This window comes from Colletotrichum tamarilloi (assembly GCF_030869305.1).
Source record: "Colletotrichum tamarilloi strain Tom-12 chromosome Unknown Scaffold_9.1, whole genome shotgun sequence".
Lineage (NCBI taxonomy): Eukaryota > Fungi > Ascomycota > Sordariomycetes > Glomerellales > Glomerellaceae > Colletotrichum > Colletotrichum tamarilloi.
The window spans coordinates 797,266-813,239 of record NW_026849392.1 but is presented as its reverse complement, the minus strand read 5'-3'; the positions used below and the strand labels follow the sequence as shown (position 1 = coordinate 813,239).

The 15,974-nt window shown below is 54.0% G+C and overlaps 4 protein-coding genes across 4 annotated transcripts; 2 read left to right on the top strand and 2 right to left on the bottom strand.

Annotated features, from left to right (window-relative positions):
* Positions 1-2,779: 2,779 nt before the first annotated feature.
* On the bottom strand, positions 2,780-3,016 carry CTAM01_04009 (uncharacterized protein; the record flags this gene model as incomplete). The annotated part of the gene is made up of 1 exon (XM_060520039.1): positions 2,780-3,016. The coding sequence occupies one exon, from the start codon at positions 3,014-3,016 to the stop codon at positions 2,780-2,782; it is 237 nt and encodes a 78-aa protein (XP_060385460.1).
* Positions 3,017-4,458: 1,442 nt separating this feature from the next.
* CTAM01_04008 (SAM domain-containing protein) lies at positions 4,459-7,708 on the top strand (the record flags this gene model as incomplete). Its single annotated transcript, XM_060520038.1, has 2 exons — positions 4,459-4,666; positions 4,845-7,708. Coding segments are annotated over 2 exons (3,072 nt in total), but the record flags the coding sequence as incomplete, so codon positions are not given.
* Positions 7,709-9,559: 1,851 nt separating this feature from the next.
* CTAM01_04007 (uncharacterized protein) lies at positions 9,560-12,931 on the bottom strand (the record flags this gene model as incomplete). The annotated part of the gene is made up of 2 exons (XM_060520037.1): positions 9,560-11,275; positions 11,354-12,931. 2 exons carry the CDS (start codon positions 12,929-12,931, stop codon positions 9,560-9,562), a joined length of 3,294 nt encoding a protein of 1,097 aa, XP_060385458.1.
* A 1,323-nt stretch (positions 12,932-14,254) lies between these two features.
* On the top strand, positions 14,255-15,396 carry CTAM01_04006 (coatomer epsilon subunit; the record flags this gene model as incomplete). The annotated part of the gene is made up of 4 exons (XM_060520036.1): positions 14,255-14,747; positions 14,801-14,943; positions 14,992-15,230; positions 15,288-15,396. Coding segments are annotated over 4 exons (984 nt in total), but the record flags the coding sequence as incomplete, so codon positions are not given.
* Between the last annotated feature and the right edge of the window lie 578 nt (positions 15,397-15,974).

Genomic DNA, 15,974 nt, shown 5'->3' with positions numbered 1-15,974 from the left:
GAGACCATATCGTGCATACCTAATGTATGTTTGTGCGCACGTACTCCAGGCATGGGCATGTCAACACCAGCAGGGAGAGAGGCAAATCATGGAGGCCTACCTACACTCTTTTCTTCACAATGCGGTTTCCCAGCAAACATCCAAAGTTTGAATGTTAACTTAGCTCAGGACTTCCCGGTAGGTGATGGAGTTAGATGATGTGTTAAAGTCATAGAAACCAGATGAAGATGGATCCGGCGACAGAGTCCCCTTGCTTTCGAAAACAAAGAGTAACCCTACAATGGCCCCTGATTCGTCTTTCAAGGATTCAATGGAATATACGCAGTAAATCGAGAGCTAGCTATATATAGAAAGTTCACATCCACGTGCAAATAGGTCACCTGTATTTGAAAGGCGTCCGGGTATACGAATGTTTCTGTTTGCGCTCTGGAAAACCTCCCTTCACACACTCAGAGATAGGAAGGCATGCAACTTGACATCGGACCTCATGGCACACACCCCTTGCTTCCACATTGTTGATGTCTTGTCTCTCACCGTTGACAGTGGCTCAGGGCACTGGGGCGATGGGTATGACAAGAAGCGGCAGTTCTTTGTCTGCTTTGTCACTGTTGCTTCTTCCTGTTTTCCAGAACACAACTCTGTGTAACCAGTCTCATCACAGCTGTTGGGGTTTCTGAGGTATATAACCCACCGATGCCTGTGTGTGACGTTGTGATCATTCTCCTCATCAGCCGAGGGGTATCGATGTATCCAGCCTCGAGCTCCAGAGCCCTATCAAGAGGCTGCGCCATGTTAGAAGTCGATACTGGCAGGACAAACTTCCTGGCCTGTATCCAAACCATTCCCTCACATACGGTCAAGCTCGTACTTACTTTATCAAACAGAAGTAGCCAAAAGCAGGGCAAAGAATTCAAAAGGCGATTCCAGAACGGACACCTAGAACATCTGAGGAAGTGTCGTTCTTCTGTACGCTTGTATCTGATAGCGGCCAGGCCGGGGGACTGCACCGCATGCTTAGTGTACGGACACTTGTCAACTTGTGGAAGCAACTCCGATGGTCCATCTCGCTAGCTTCGATTATCGAATTGCTTATTCTGGGGGATTGAGAGTGCAGGTCTGCTATGCAGATGGATTATGTAATGCAGAATCTTTCGTCCTCTTTTGTCGAACTTTGATTCCCCAAGTTCATTCAGTATGGATGGAAAGAGATGGGAAATAGTTGGCACGTGAGTCTGCGCGCCGCCCCAGCCTGCCCTGGCTTGTCAAATTTTCCTAGTTGGCCGTGATTCGAGGTGGACGCGCCCGAATGTTAAAAAGCAAGCAGATTAACTGCATTGGCGAAGCGGGCATCACCTTGCCACTCCCACGACGACCGACACAGACAGCCATCGTGATTGGGCGTGTCTGGGGCCAGCGGTTTGCTCGCGGCTCCGGGCCATCCTTGCTGTGCCGGGGGGGGAACAGCCGCTGCACACTCGCTGCAAGATACCCCTCCCGGCCCCCTCCCACTCCCAATCGTCTTGCTGGTGTCCACGAGGAAACGGGGAACGGCAATGCCCTGGTTCCGCTGGGCCTCGTGGCGCGTGTAAAGTCTGGTCTTTTGACGCATGGCGAAATGGCGAAACTTGGTGACGGGCACCGGACGGACCGCCGGTGTGTTGTTCCTTCGGGGTGGATACCAAAAGATAGGGATGCGTGATGACGGCCGTGACTGTCCGTTCGGTTGGCTACGCAATGGGTGAGCTTGGAGCCAAGCATGTCCTAGCGACGGAAGAAACGGGGAACTCGTCAGCATGGCACGGCGACGGGCTATACTGGTCAACGGTAGGTCGTATGACGGTGTTACGGGCTACCTTTGCACATCGTAAAGGTGTCGGATGTGTTGTGTTGTGGATTGTGGAGGTATGAGAGGCGACGAAAGGGCAAGGAAGCCAAAATGAGCCGGAAGCCGAAACAAAACAAGACCCGTCCGCTTTCCCGCAGGTGGAATCTCATAGTAAATTCTGATGTGGCCGAGACAGGAATTCGGGATGGTGTCAGATCGTGAAGAACGTCTTCTTCGTGTCAGTGACTTCATTCGCCATCTGCTACTCGCAACAGTGAACTCTAACCACGTTTCCTACGGGTCCGGATGGTCAGGTAGTAAAGATTGCAGTGTGTATGATGCGTGTCCTTCTGCATCGCAAGTTCCAATATCGCGTCTTTTAAGGGACCTGCCCTACTGGGATAGATCTAGCAGGTCCCGTCTGGTTGAGGTAGAATTTGCCGTTATGGTAAGAGCGGATAGGTGGGAAGGAGGGAGGGAGGGAGGGAGGCCCTGGCCTGGGCCTGCCTTTCCATTCCAGCTCTTTGCCTTCCAGATTGATCACTCGCAGCATTCGCATCATTCGCGCCGTTCAGCGGCATCTTTTGCCTCCCGTCAAGTTTAATCCGCACTTTACTATTTGTTTTAGCTTCTCTAATGTTGGGAAGGCACTCACTGCAATTTGAAGAGAGATCAACCGGGAGTCCTTCTGTGCCTCCACATGGATACTTTAGCTTGAAGGCGCCTCTTCCTGGCCTTTGTGTGTTTCGTTGAAGACCGAGAAGCGGTTCTTTATTCTATATTGCCCGTCCCTTTCAAACTGCGCCTCAGCAGGCAAATTTATCGGGCCCTTCTCTAGTCTCAGCAAATACCTACTACTTTACCTGTGGATGCAAATTTATTATTGTATAACCAGACTCTTCGCTCCTGCTTGACTTTAAGATCGTACCACCTTAGCTCCATCGTCACCATCCGTCATCCATTGCTTTTCGTGTTGTTTCTCGGTGTAGAGAACAGTAGCAGCAGCACCGGGTCCCAAATCCATTCCCGCCCGGCCGGATCCAACGAGTACGCAATCGCCTTTGGCGCGCTCTGAACCTTGGTCCGATCATCATCTTCAAGGTGCCGCACCTTGCCTTGAGCACAGAAAGCCACGGCGACTTCAACCAACAGGAACAGGGACGGGTTCACGGACGCTGCTGTCCCTTGCATTGGGCGTCCCGCATCGTCAGCTTCGCTTTCGTCACACGGTCCCCGTATCAGCAAGCCCCCTTCCTTATTTGGGCCTTTTTCCATTCCTTCCTACTACTTGACCTCACCTTATTGTCAGGTTTCCTAGGACACAGGTCTCACGGCTTCAGCTCCAGCCAGTAATCGTCTACTGTCGCCTTAGGCTTCACCTCACCTCACCTCACTCATCCGGGCACTCATCCCATCCATCAGTTGCACCTCGACCAGACCACCACCATCTCGCGGCCCCTTCCTTCCGTCCCAACTCGAAACCCAAGCGTGCGACCCCTTCCTGCCACCTTCTAGTTCCGTGCACTTCACGGCTCATCTTTGCTTCTTCTTTTTTCTTCTTCTTGTTATCCATCCCTGCGGATCGCACATGCTCGACTCTGCCTCAGGAAGGAACAACACCAAGACAGGTCTTTCTCTGCCTCGTATCGCATATTTGCTCAACCGACGACAACGACAATTCGACGTCAATTGGATTAGACATTAGACTTTCGGCCTTCACGGTACGGACTTCTCCTCCCCTCCCCCTTACAACCACATCAAACACCCGTCAGCAACTTACCACCAGCCCACGACTGCCCAGTCGGCCTCACATTGACCAAACCCACCAAACTAACCTCGAGGTCTGCATCTCATTAGGTAGCTTCTCGGGCCAGACCACAAGCCAGCTACTGCAAAGAGGTCTGCGCATACCTTACGCAGCGCAGCGCAGGTGCAGGTGCAGCGGCACAGCGGTACAGCGGACGGCAGAAGGCTTCCATTTGGGATCGCCTCACCACCATTCAACTCCAGCTTCGTCTGACCCGTCCTACTCCATCATCCGTCCACTAAAGTCCCCAGCGTCGTCTATGCGTCCTACCTCTACGTCGCAATGACCCAATAGCGGCCCTTTACGCCAATTCTGTGTCCCCCAATCACATCCCACAACACTGCCTTGAGCAACTCCAACCTCGCACCTCAGCTTCCATTGCTTCCCCCGAGCTAGCAACGACCCTTTTTCAACAACTCGCCACTTTTTTTCTTACGCTGTCGGCAGTCAGCTCTTCAGCCCGACAAGACCAGTAACCACACCGAGTGGCCGGCCCAGGAGAGTCCGACACGAGAACGACTAGGAGACCTCATACTCGTGGGAAAGAAACGCCAACCACCAACCTTTTGCCCTCGACATACTGACAAGAAAAACAACCTTTTTGGGGGCCATCGTCAACACATCCAACTTTTGCTCCTTCCTGTCTTTCCACCCCGGTCCGCAATCATCTCCCATTCACCACCCTCGCCCTTCTCTCCTCCAATCCGACTTCTCCTCACCATCCCATCCGCCCACCACGGTCACCACCTAATACCTACCTGGTCCCAGCTGCCGAACAACTGACAATCCCTGGCTACTGCCACTCTTTTTTTCGCTTCGCCAGCAGCACGTCTCCACCCCCCTTGTCGTCGTCGCACCCAAGTCAAGTCCAGCCCAGACCAGGCTGCCCAGCCAGCGAACTCATCTCCTATGTATTGATCCCGTTACAACTCATTCTCTTCAGCAAACGCCATCCGCATTTGTCGCGGCGCCTGGCATCGTCGACATCATGGCTCTCCAGAAGCCAGAAGTTGGCGATACCCTCTTGGTCATACGTAAGTTCATATTCCACTCATCCGCTAACAACGCCTGAGCCCACTCGCCCGCCTTGTCCCGCTCCTCGTCACTCGTATTCGCTCGCGTCATGCAGCATCTTCGTCTCCCCGCCCTTGACAGCCCCGGGCCGGGTCTCTCCGCTGTGGAATTCCATCTGACGTCTTTCTCTTCTTGCAGATGATTTTATTGCTCGCAGCTCTGACGAATTGAGCCTAACCAAGGGCGACCGAGTTGAGTTAATAGAACGAGATGACGAGTTTGGAGATGGATGGTTTCTGGGCAAGCACCTCGTCAACGGAAACAGCGGCCTGTTTCCCGAAGGTTCGTCTACATGGCACCCAACCTATGCAAACAACAAGAAGCTCATCATCCATGGTTCAGTCTATACCAGGCCAGCTCCCAAGACAGCACCCGCGAACAACTTCTCGAAACCACTAGCAACGCTGCCCGAAGTGGTGAACGAATCCAAACAAACAAACCCTCCCGACCCGACCGACGACAAGATTACCACCCCCTCCGCTCCACCCACTCCCACGCCACCACCCGAGTCTCCGGCCCCCGTTACTCTACCTCTCAACAACATCAAGCAGGAAACCGCTCCAATCGAGAGTGTGCCGCCAGCCGTGAGTGCGCCGCCCTCCGCGGCCCTCGGCCGTATCAACACGAACCAGGATCATGTACTCAGCGAAACCCTCAACGTTATCGACGAGCATATTACCGATTTGCGCTCTACGCCTAGCAACGGCGCAATGCGTGCCCCTCCCACCGACTCTGGTAGCGAATACAGTGCTCAGCTCGATCATCGAATGTCCTACATCCACGGCGAAGAAACGGACGAAGAAGAGGAGGGCATGCATAGTCGATCCGAGGTGGAGGCATGGACACCGGACCAAGTTGCCGAGTATCTATTCACAGTCGGCGTTGAGAAATCGCACTGCGAAGTATTCCGCGACCAAGAGATTACCGGTGAAGTCTTGCTGGGTATGGACCAGAGTTCCCTCTTCATCAAGGCATTCGAACTGGGTTCTGTTGGTAGGAGACTCAAGACGTGGCAGAAAATCAAGTCTCTGCAAGACGAGTGTAACAACCTAGGTATTACGACGAGAAGGACGACGCAGACATACGGCAGTGATGTGGGTTCGGAAGATGCCAAGCGGTCTAGAAGCCGCGCCGACACCCTGACCAGCTCAATGCCCAGGATGACACCGGTTGACGACAGAGCCATGTCATTTTCAAGCAAGCGCCTTTCCTTTTCGCAAACGCCGAAGTTGGATACAGCCTCAATTGTGTCGCCAGTCTCCCCGATTGTCGACAGTCCCACCCGTCCATCTCACATGAAACGACCTTCGGCTGCGTCCGTCAGAGATTTGCACCACTCTCGCAGGCACTCGTCGTCCACCGACTTCCGTTTGACGGGACAACCTATGGCCAGCACCGTGACACCGAAGCTGGCCACGAGTGGAACGTTTCCCCAGACCGATGGCGCTCATAAGAAGCAACCATCATTTGACAGGAACTGGACCCTTGGCAGCGCCTCAAGCCGACCACTTTCTTCTACCGGGCTTCAAGACGTCATGCAACAGTCTGGTCTACACGCTCCCGAGTCCGCCATCGATACCGACCGCGGGTACTTTAGCGGTACTGAAGTCGATGGCCGACGCCGCAACGTGCTTAGGAAGCGCGATAGCACCGCCAGCCACGGCCGAAAGAACAGTTACGCTGAGGAGCAACGGGTGCGTAGTGCTACCGCTATTTCGAGGCACTCAAGATTCGGAAGCGTCGACTCGAACCGTGACAGCGTGGCCTCCCCTGCCGCGCAAAAATACTACGGCATGCAGTCCACCGCCCACAGAAGAACTGCCTCAACAAGTACCACTCAGTCTGCGCGGCCCGTGCCTCCCGTCAAGGACGTTGGAGCACCCAGCGTCACGAAACTTGAAGGCAAGACTCGTGCCTCTCCAGTGCCCGAGTCTCCTGCGGCCCGCCAGGGAATTCACGCTGAGTGGCTTTCCGCTGTTGTGAAGCCCTCGATGAAGGTGGCCGGCTTGCGCGCAATTTCGGATTCAGTCTCGAGCGATCGCAACAAGGTGGCTTCGCCAATCGACCCATCTCTGAAGGACTCGCCTTTACCCTCGCCCGCTAGAACTGGATCGAGTACTCCCTCTGCGGGGCCCAGCTTCGAGCTCGATTCCCCTGATACCGCAAAGAGCCCTAGCACTGCCACCACCGTAGCGAGCAAGGGCAGCAGGAAGAAGGGCAAGAAGGAGACGAGTGCTTACCAACGAGGACTATTGAAGATCAGCCCCGCTGAAGCTGTCAAAGATGCCGACTACAGCGGGTGGATGAGAAAGAAGAGCTCCAACCTCATGACAACATGGAAGCCTCGATTGTTTGTGCTCAAGGGACGCCGACTTTCATACTACTACTCGGAGAATGACGATCAAGAAAAGGGACTCATTGATATCTCTTTCCACCGTGTTCTTCCAGCCGACAATGAACAGCTGACCGGACTCCACGCCAAGCTCACTGGCGCAGGTGCTACCACCGGGCACGACGCCAACGCCTCTGGAGAAAAGGGAGATGATACCATGTTCATCTTTAAGCTTGTTCCACCACGCGCTGGCCTGTCCCGCGCCGTGAACTTCACCAAACCGACTGTTCACTACTTTGCAGTCCCCAATCTCAAGTCAGGAAGACTGTGGATGGCAGCCCTCATGAAGGCTACCATTGACCGAGATGATACCCAGGCGATAACAACGACGTATCAACAAAAGACCATTTCCCTCGCCAAGGCAAGACAGCAGCGACACCGCCCTCCTGCGTTGATGAACCTCGAAGAAGCTCAAGAAGACGAGAGAAGACGAGCACTCGAGGCGAAGAAGAACGCAGACTCCCTCGGAATCACCTTTGGAGAGACCGACAGCGGGGTATCCGGCATGGAGAAGCCAAACTTTCCCAAGGTGGAGAGTGCTGACCCTCGGAAGTTGGCTTTTGAATCGGAGAACAATGGCACGGCCGGAGCACCGCCACAGAGTGCTTAGAGGTGGAACCCTTTTGAGCGTGTTTGCGGCACTTAATCAGTTCCCCTTCCTTCCTTCCTTTCTTGTACGATGGGACCTTTCTATATATACCTTTGTCATGTATGAGGGACACGAATTCCGCATAGGGGCGGCGTATCTGGGATTGCTTGAGGAGAGCCAGAAGATCCAGCAAGGAAGGGCGATGGACCTGGACATACGAGCGAATAATTTTCACAAGAGTGATTCCCTTTGTTTCCTTTTTCACTTTTTTTACTCTCTTTCTTCTTATGGCTGTCGAGTCACTCTGTCGAGTCGCTCTGTAGAGAGGGCATAGACTCTGTTGGCAGCACAGCATCCGATGCTGTACATACACAGGAGAAGAAGGAGGTCCTTTAACGCGCACTAGAGGCTACGTTGATGAATGGAGTCGGCACAATGGCCTTTGTCTCCCGACAGGGGCTGATATGCCATGGATAGGGGGATGATACCTAATTAAAACAATTTTCTGAACTTCTGATGCCTCTGTGTTTGTGTGTGCGTGTCGACAGGATTCTCTCTGGCGATATAGGTGGAAGAGAGAGCGATTTGTTGCCGCAGGCTGCTTACATTGACATCGGACCAGGAGATGCAGTATCTGGCATCTCAAGATTGTCGGAAGAGCAAGGACGGGCAGGTGGGTGTAAGCAGCCTCATGAACAGGGGAAGGAAGGACGCGAGGACCTGGCAGAAGGAAGAGCAAGGACGGGCAGGTGGGTGTAAGCAGCCTCATGAACAGGGGAAGGAAGGACGCGAGGACCTGGCAGAAGGAAGAGCTCGCCGAAGGGAAGGAAGCAAAGCCAGGTATTTTAAGTAGACGGTCTTTGGGTATAAGTCTCATAATGCATAGAAAAAGGAGGTCCTATCAAACTTATCACGAGTCAATACGATTAAGCGTAGTTGCAGGTTCAATGCCAGTCATACGTCACGCGAGGAGGAAATGGAGCTAAAACCTCCGGTGTCTCGATCCAAATTTGGTCGATTCTGTTGACTATCTACTTTGGTCGGCTAGGCTGACAACCTTTGATTCAAGAGGGGATCAATCAAGAATGAAAGTGTTCACGAGAATATCGTTTCCTTTTCCCCACCATATCCCATCCTGTCCGATTCCTCCTTTCCTCAAACTCATCTCGCCACGGCCGTGTGCCCTGAAAAATCGAGGGTGTTCTCAAACACGCAAAAAGACGATTGCGAGATGCGACTGCCATTTGCAAAACAGGGGGTTTGACTATGAGGAATTCTCCTTTTTCTCGGGAGAACAGGATATCTCCCAGAGTCGTGTTCTAACAAGAACGAGTAGAGTTGCAAAATCTTGGAAGGAGTCGAGAGTAAGCCAGATTCTTCTGCCAAAAGCAAGAGAAAACGTTGCCTGTCTTGATCTCTTTTTCCCAAATAGTACCTCCTCACTCGAGGGGGGAAGAGTGGTAAGTCGAAGAAGTGACTATCCATTTCCTGTGATCCAACATGTTGTCTTTTTTTTTCGGGGGTCATGTTGATTTTGTAATTTTTATTGGGTGCTTGTGTACTGAAGCCATGTCGCGACGTGGAATCCAGGCGGCTGGTCTCAATAACAGTTACAGGGGAATGAAATGCCGAGAGATTCCATGCCAAGTTTCCGTTCGACGACGATGCTTCCATGATGGGTACTCTGAGCATGTTGGCATTTCTGCTTTTTTTTGCTATTTTCTCAGTTTTTCGTTAATTGTCGCAAGCAAAACAAGCAGTAGCATTCCGTAAAGCAGCAAAGGAAAAGGACGTCTCGAACTGTTTCGTAAATCGATTCATTCGTGCGTCTCTTCGTCTTCATATAGTCATGCTTCTTCATCATTCATTCGTTCAGAACCAGTCAGCGTCATAGCCAGGAGCAGGGCTGTCGGGAGCAGGCGCCGGGGGCGCAGTCGCAGCGCGACGGAAGCGACGAGGGGTGCGGAGGCTCTGGAAAGTAGCAGGAGCCTGAGCCTGGGTATAAGCCTGAGCAGAAGCGAAAGCGTCGCTGGAGCCGCCGTGGGTGCTGGAGGCGCTGATATCTCCTCCGCCGATGCTGCCAGCCGGAGTGACCCGGCCGGGAACAGACGGAGCAGGGCGCGAGGGGCAAGGGGGAGCGACGGTGCCGGGCTCGGGGCCGGGAGGGTTGGGGTAGCCAACGGGAGGAGCAGGGTAGTCTGCCTCGGTCATGCCGTAGTGCTCAAGGACCTCACGGCGCTGGCCGCGGGTGAGGGGGACAGGGTCCATGTCGTCAGGAAGATTGCTGTAGCCCGTCTTCTTGAAGGCGTAGCCGTGGGAGAGGGCCTCCTCGTGGTAGTTGGGATCATTCCAGGGCTCGTCCTTGTACTGGCTCTCCTTCTCCCCCTGGTTCTTCTCGCCAGTGGAGGCGGTGGAGTTGTAGCTCGAGGCGTAGCTGGAGCCCACGGCGGCAGGGCCGGAGGTGGTGTAATAGTGGTCATTTTCCTCCGCGAAGAAGTCGTCCAGATCAGCCATCTGCTGGGACATGGTCGCGGGAACAACAGACGTGGCGGGCGTGGGCGGGAGGGCGGTGGCGCCGGCGAGGCGGACAGCAGGACGCTGCAGGGAAGGGTTGACAGTCACGGTCTGACGAGTGATGTTGTCCGAGGCAGCAGCGGGAGCCGGGGCAGTCGGAGTACGGCTGGCGGACGAGGACGCAGATGGGACACCGTTAAGGATGGCAAGAGCCGTCTCGAGATCGCGCGCCTTCTTCTCGGGAGACTGCTGGACGAAACGGTTAAACTCGTCCTGGATGACGGTCTTGTACTCCTCAGGCGTGAAGCTCCGGTGGGCGCCAGTCTCGTCATCGACCGGGGGCTTTGGGAGCGGCGCCATCTTGCGAGTGAAGCCGGTCAGGCACTTGGTGTTATCCAGAAGAGTCCTAGGGGAGCTACTACTGCTAGATGTGGTGGTCTGAGTCTGAGCCGGGGTCTTGTCCGACTTCTTCTTCTTCTTGGTGGCCTCCTCGTCATCACTGTCGACAAAGTCGTACTTGCTGCTCTTGGGTCTCTTGGGCCAGCTGAAGTTGCGAGCGCTACCGCTACTTCTCGGACCGCCGCTCTGAGTGGAAGAGCCGCTCATGGTTCTGTTCAGGAACGGGTTGTTGCCGTTGTAGGCCTGAGTGAAGGAGGTGGACTCTCCAGCAACCATGCGGTACCTACTGGAGTTTGATGAGCGCGGAGCATCGGAGACAGAGGACGTCTTTCTCTGAGCCTGCGAGGCGTCCTTGGCGCCGGGCTTGTCGTTGTCGACCGCAGGCTGCTTGGCGCGAGAGGGGATGCGAAGCGGAGCAGGCTTCATGGTGTGAGACGCAATCGAGCGGTGGGCGTAGACCTCCTCGTCGAAGGCGGCAGGAGCCTGCTTGTTCTTGCCCTTTCCGAAACCGGGGACGATGTCCTCCTTCTTGACATCAGTCGAGAAAGTGTCGCGAATCGGCTTGGTATTCTCGAGGTGAACAATTTCACCACGAGCGTGAGCGGCATTGACGCGCTCGTACGCACGACGGTTGATCTCATCTCGCTCCTGCTGAGCAGCAGAGACCTTGGCAACCTTGACGTCGTCGGTATCGGATAGTTCATCGTCGGAGACGTGAAGTGAGGTTCGAACGTTGCTCTAGAACGCATCAACCTCCTTCGGGTCTCTCTGGATGAAGGTGTAAGACTCGTCGCTTTCCGCAGTTTGCTGGGAACGGCTATCCATGGCAGTCGGCTTGCCGGCGATGGTCTTTCCCCCAGACTGGGTGGAGGAAGGTGGAGGAGCGGGTCCGTAGACGGGCTTATCGCTAGGCTTGTCTGTAACTTGAGCTTGAGCCTCGTCGAAGGCCTTGAGGTAAGCCTGGGCCTTTGCCTGATACTCTGGCGTGAGGTACTTGTTCAAGTGGAACGGGTCACCGTTGGACGAGCCAGTGCTCGAGTCATCATCATCGGAAGAAGAAGAATCATCATCGGTAGAGGCCTCTTTCGTCTGGCTTTTGCTCTCCGCGGCTTGACCATAGGCGGTGGTCGTCTGGGTCTCGTGGGCCACGGGCTGAGAAGGAGCTGCAAGAAGCGAATCGTCTTCAGAGTGGACGTCGTCGGTGTACTCGCTACCAGAGTCGGCAGGATCGAGAAGGTCGGCGGGCTTCTTGGCAGCACCAAGAGCGCGCCAGTAGTCAATCTTTGCGTAGATCTCTGGATACTTCTCGCGAAGCGAAGCCTCCTTGTTGGTGTGCTCTTCAAGAGTAGGCGAAGTGACAGCCTGAGGGGCAGTAGCGACGGGAACCTCACCCTTGCGAGCCTTTTGGGCTTTCTTGTCGGCCTTCTTCTGGGCCTTTTGCTCGGCTCTGCGTTCAGCACGGGTGGACTTCTTGGTCTCTTCGTTCAGAGCACCCTGCTTGGATGATTCTCCGAAAATTTCGTCGAGACGAGCGTTGGTGGCATCGAAAGCAGCTTCCTGGGCGAGACGCTCTTCCTTGGCGGACGGGTGGCGCTTCTCAAAGGCCTCGTTGAGCGAAGCCAACTTGTTCCACAGTTCAATCTTAGCAGCCTTCACCATGGAGACGCCCTCATCTTCCTCAAGAGGAAGGACCTTGACCTTGGTGTGAATGTGCTTCGGAGCAACATAGTTGTCGAGAGAGCGCGCAAGGGACTCGTCATTGAAGTAGTTCTCCATCTTGAGAAGCTCCAGGTCAACAATCTCTCGAACGGATTTTTTCTTCTCGGGCTGAGAAGCATCACCAGTCGCGACAGAAGCAGCGGTGGTGTCAGTAGACTCATCAAACGACGCCTTGCCCTTGCCCTTGTCGGCAACGGGCGACGAGGCGGGGGTGAGATCGAAATCTCCGTGGTCAGACATCTTGTCGGGTTTCTCGAGTGTAGCAGTTGCTCCTTCGAATTTCGCGACCATTGCCTTGACCGAAGACGCGACGAATGTTTGACGATCGCGAGTACTCGATGGAGAAGGTGAGCCAGGTAAAACGTCTCGTTTTCGATGAATGATGCCCTGGCTTTCGGGAAGGGGAGGAGGAGATGATGAGGATTTTCGGTCGAATCCAGGAGTGAAATCCTCTTGACGAAAGAAGGAGGAAGTCTTGCGACCGAGATTGGCAGAAAAGCTGTCTGGAAATCGAGCCACTGGCCTCTTCCGGTCGAGGACGCTGGGCTCGAGGGGCCCTCTAGGCTTCTGAGGGCCTGCCTCCCTCAATTCAAGCGGGTCAAAAGAATCCATGGTTAGATGAGCGGGAAGACCAGACGGGTAGGTCAGGTGATTCGAGTCCGGACGGAGTGATGTGCGTTAAAACTTCAGTCGAAGGAGAGGCGAAAGGCAAGATGGACGCGGAATTTGACGTGAGCGGTTCGGAAGAATAAGCCGTTAAGCAGAACAAGGAGAAAATCTTCATCAACAAAAGGGAGCAGTACGAGGTAAAGAAGGCTCATGGGAGCCAGGCCATGCATCAAGCCTACAAGATGAGAACTCAGGGGCGGAGTGAAGATGACTTCCATGAAAGAGAAGTTGGTGAGTGACTGGGGGATTCGAGAGGTGTGATACTTGTGTGATCGTCGAGAGTGATGCAGTGTGATGAGAGAAGATGCGTGAACTTGGGCATAGTAGTTCTCCAAATATTGAGGGAAAGAGCACTTGTGCCTGGGTGGCAGGAAGCAAGAAATTGAAAACCAATCTACCATTGTTGTCTTTGATATATTCATCATTATATTCCAGACGATATTCCAGATGAACTTTGCCCCATCTTTCAGGCTGGACACTTGACTTGGTAAGCGCACCTCCTTTATAGATGCAATGCGCACCCTCAATGCAGACATTGTGACCTCGAACTATTGAGAAGTATGTAATACTCATAGAGGAGTACATGTAGGGTCCCTAAGAGGACATTTCAATGGTGTATCATATGTCCTATACTCATAGAATCAGAAGTAGTGTTCACTGGCACTGGCCCTGGTCTCTATAAGAGGACGTTTCCCATACCTTGCTCCCACAGCCTTTACTAGAAGCTGATCGTCTCATTTTTTCCTCGTTTTATGCTCGAAGTTGCTACCTCCCGTAGCTATTGCTGGGGATAATGATATGTAGGACTCACTACCACGAACGTTGTGAAACCTGCTGATTAGCATTAAGAGTACAACCAGGCGATCGAATGAAGCTTGAATCTTCTATGGATTGGGGATCTACGGCCACTTGGCTGAAGGTGTGATTTTTTCGAGCGCTGCTTTGCTTTGTCAAACAGATGGTGTGAATCTCACTAGAGACGTTCAACTTGGAATAATATCGGGGAAACTATATCTCAGACAGTGCAAGGTGTGAGAGCCTCATTCATCTCTCCATACCACACGTATAGCGAGTTTCATAATCCTAAACCAATATTTTGCGTCTTCAAGGTGGGCTGTTGGATGATGATCAAATATCAAGTCTGGACGTTGGTGTTGTTGGTTCCTGGTCGTCTATGGCGCACAGACCACCCGGCAGATCCACCTTCCCGGCCACGGCTTCCTCCGTGTCTTCTCAGGGTTCCACGTTGCTTGAAAGGCCCCCACATCAATTAAGTGGTCAAGGGGAACACATCGCAGTTGCCCGTCAGTTGGCATCAATCATCAACGACAACCTCCCTCCGAACGAACGAACGAAACCGCCAAGATGGACCCCTACTCTGCCGAAGGCGAATTGATCAACGTTCACAACTATTTCCACCAAGGCCAGTACCAGGAGGTCATTGATTACGATACTTCTGCCCTTTCCTCCGAGAATGAGCTTCCCGCCCGCGTTCTAGTCCTGCGAGCCCGCATCGCCCTTGGTCAAGCCGAAGATGTCATCGCCGACGTGCAGGGAGAGAAGGAGCCTGAACTGGTCGCCCTTGGAGCGCTCGCTGAGAGCGCACTTGGCAAGACGGATTCTGCCGTGAAGACCATCGAGAAGCTCGCCGCATCCGAGGGGGAGAACGCTACAGTCCAGATTGTTGGAGGTACAATCCTGCAGGCTGCGGGCAAGTCAGAGGAAGCTCTTGCCTTGCTTTCACAGCACCAGGGAAGCTGTACGTTTGACTCCCATTAGTTGAAGGAATTGGCGCTGACCCGGGACTCGCAGTGGACGCTGTTGCCCTGATTGTTCAGATCCACCTCCAACAGAACCGTAACGACCTCGCCCTCAAGGAGGTTACCGCCGCGAGACGATGGGCACAGGACAGTTTACTGGTCAACTTGGCCGAGTCATGGGTTGGTCTGAGACAGGTACGATAACTACACCACGAATGAAAGAACGAGACTAAGAAAGTACAGGGCGGAGACAAGTATCAGCAGGCTTTCTACGTGTTCGAGGAGCTTGCACAGGCGCCGGCAACGTCGTCCATTGCAACTCTTGTCTCTCAGGCCGTTGCTGAGCTGCACCTTGGACGCACAGAGGAGGCACAGGCAGCGTTGGACCAGGCTCTGGCCAAGGACGCAGGCTATGCCGAAGCCATTGCCAACCTTCTGGTGTTGACGGTGATTTCGGGCCAAGATCCCAAGGAGTTCACGGAGTAAGTTCCGATGCACGACCAAGGCGTCGAGTCGACCTGCTAACCGCGTGGACACAGGAAATTGAAGGCGGCGGACCCCCAGCACCAGTTCCTTGTGGACCTGGAGGAGAAGAGTGCGCTATTCGACAAGGCGGCGACCAAGTACAGCCCCAAGGTGTCTGCATAGGGTAGACAGCGGGGCGGTGTGTACTGCTGATGAGGCATAATGTTAGGCGTACGGTTTAGAGGAACTCAAATGGAGATACAACGGCTCGGAAAAGCGCAACGAGACCACTCGAATTACTACTTTCCACTTGAAGATACCCATCCGTTCGCCCTCGCTTGATCCGAAAGTCGGTTCCTTCTTTGCCAGATGCGCGCGACCCGCCAGTGATCGGCAGGGCTCGAAGGGTCTATGGTTTCGCCGAGACCGTCTGGCCAGCTGTTTGTTTCGGGCATGCATGAACAAACCCCCGGGTCATGATAGGACGGGACTGGACTGAGAGGGCCGGTTGACCGAAGCCGCCCGAGGTGACGGATCGGTGGCTTTACACATCGGCAGATTGACATCATGGCTTCCTATTCTTGATTAGCACCAAGCGCCAACTGGACGACCGGGGCCCCATGCGCCTGACTCAGGGCTTTCTCCCAACTTTTAAAGTCAAAGAAGTACAAAAATCACAGGCAAGCAATTGCTATTAGGGCTTACTGCCAGGATAGTCCAGTGGAACTTGGGCTTTGAACAGTTCTGGCCGACGGAGCAGA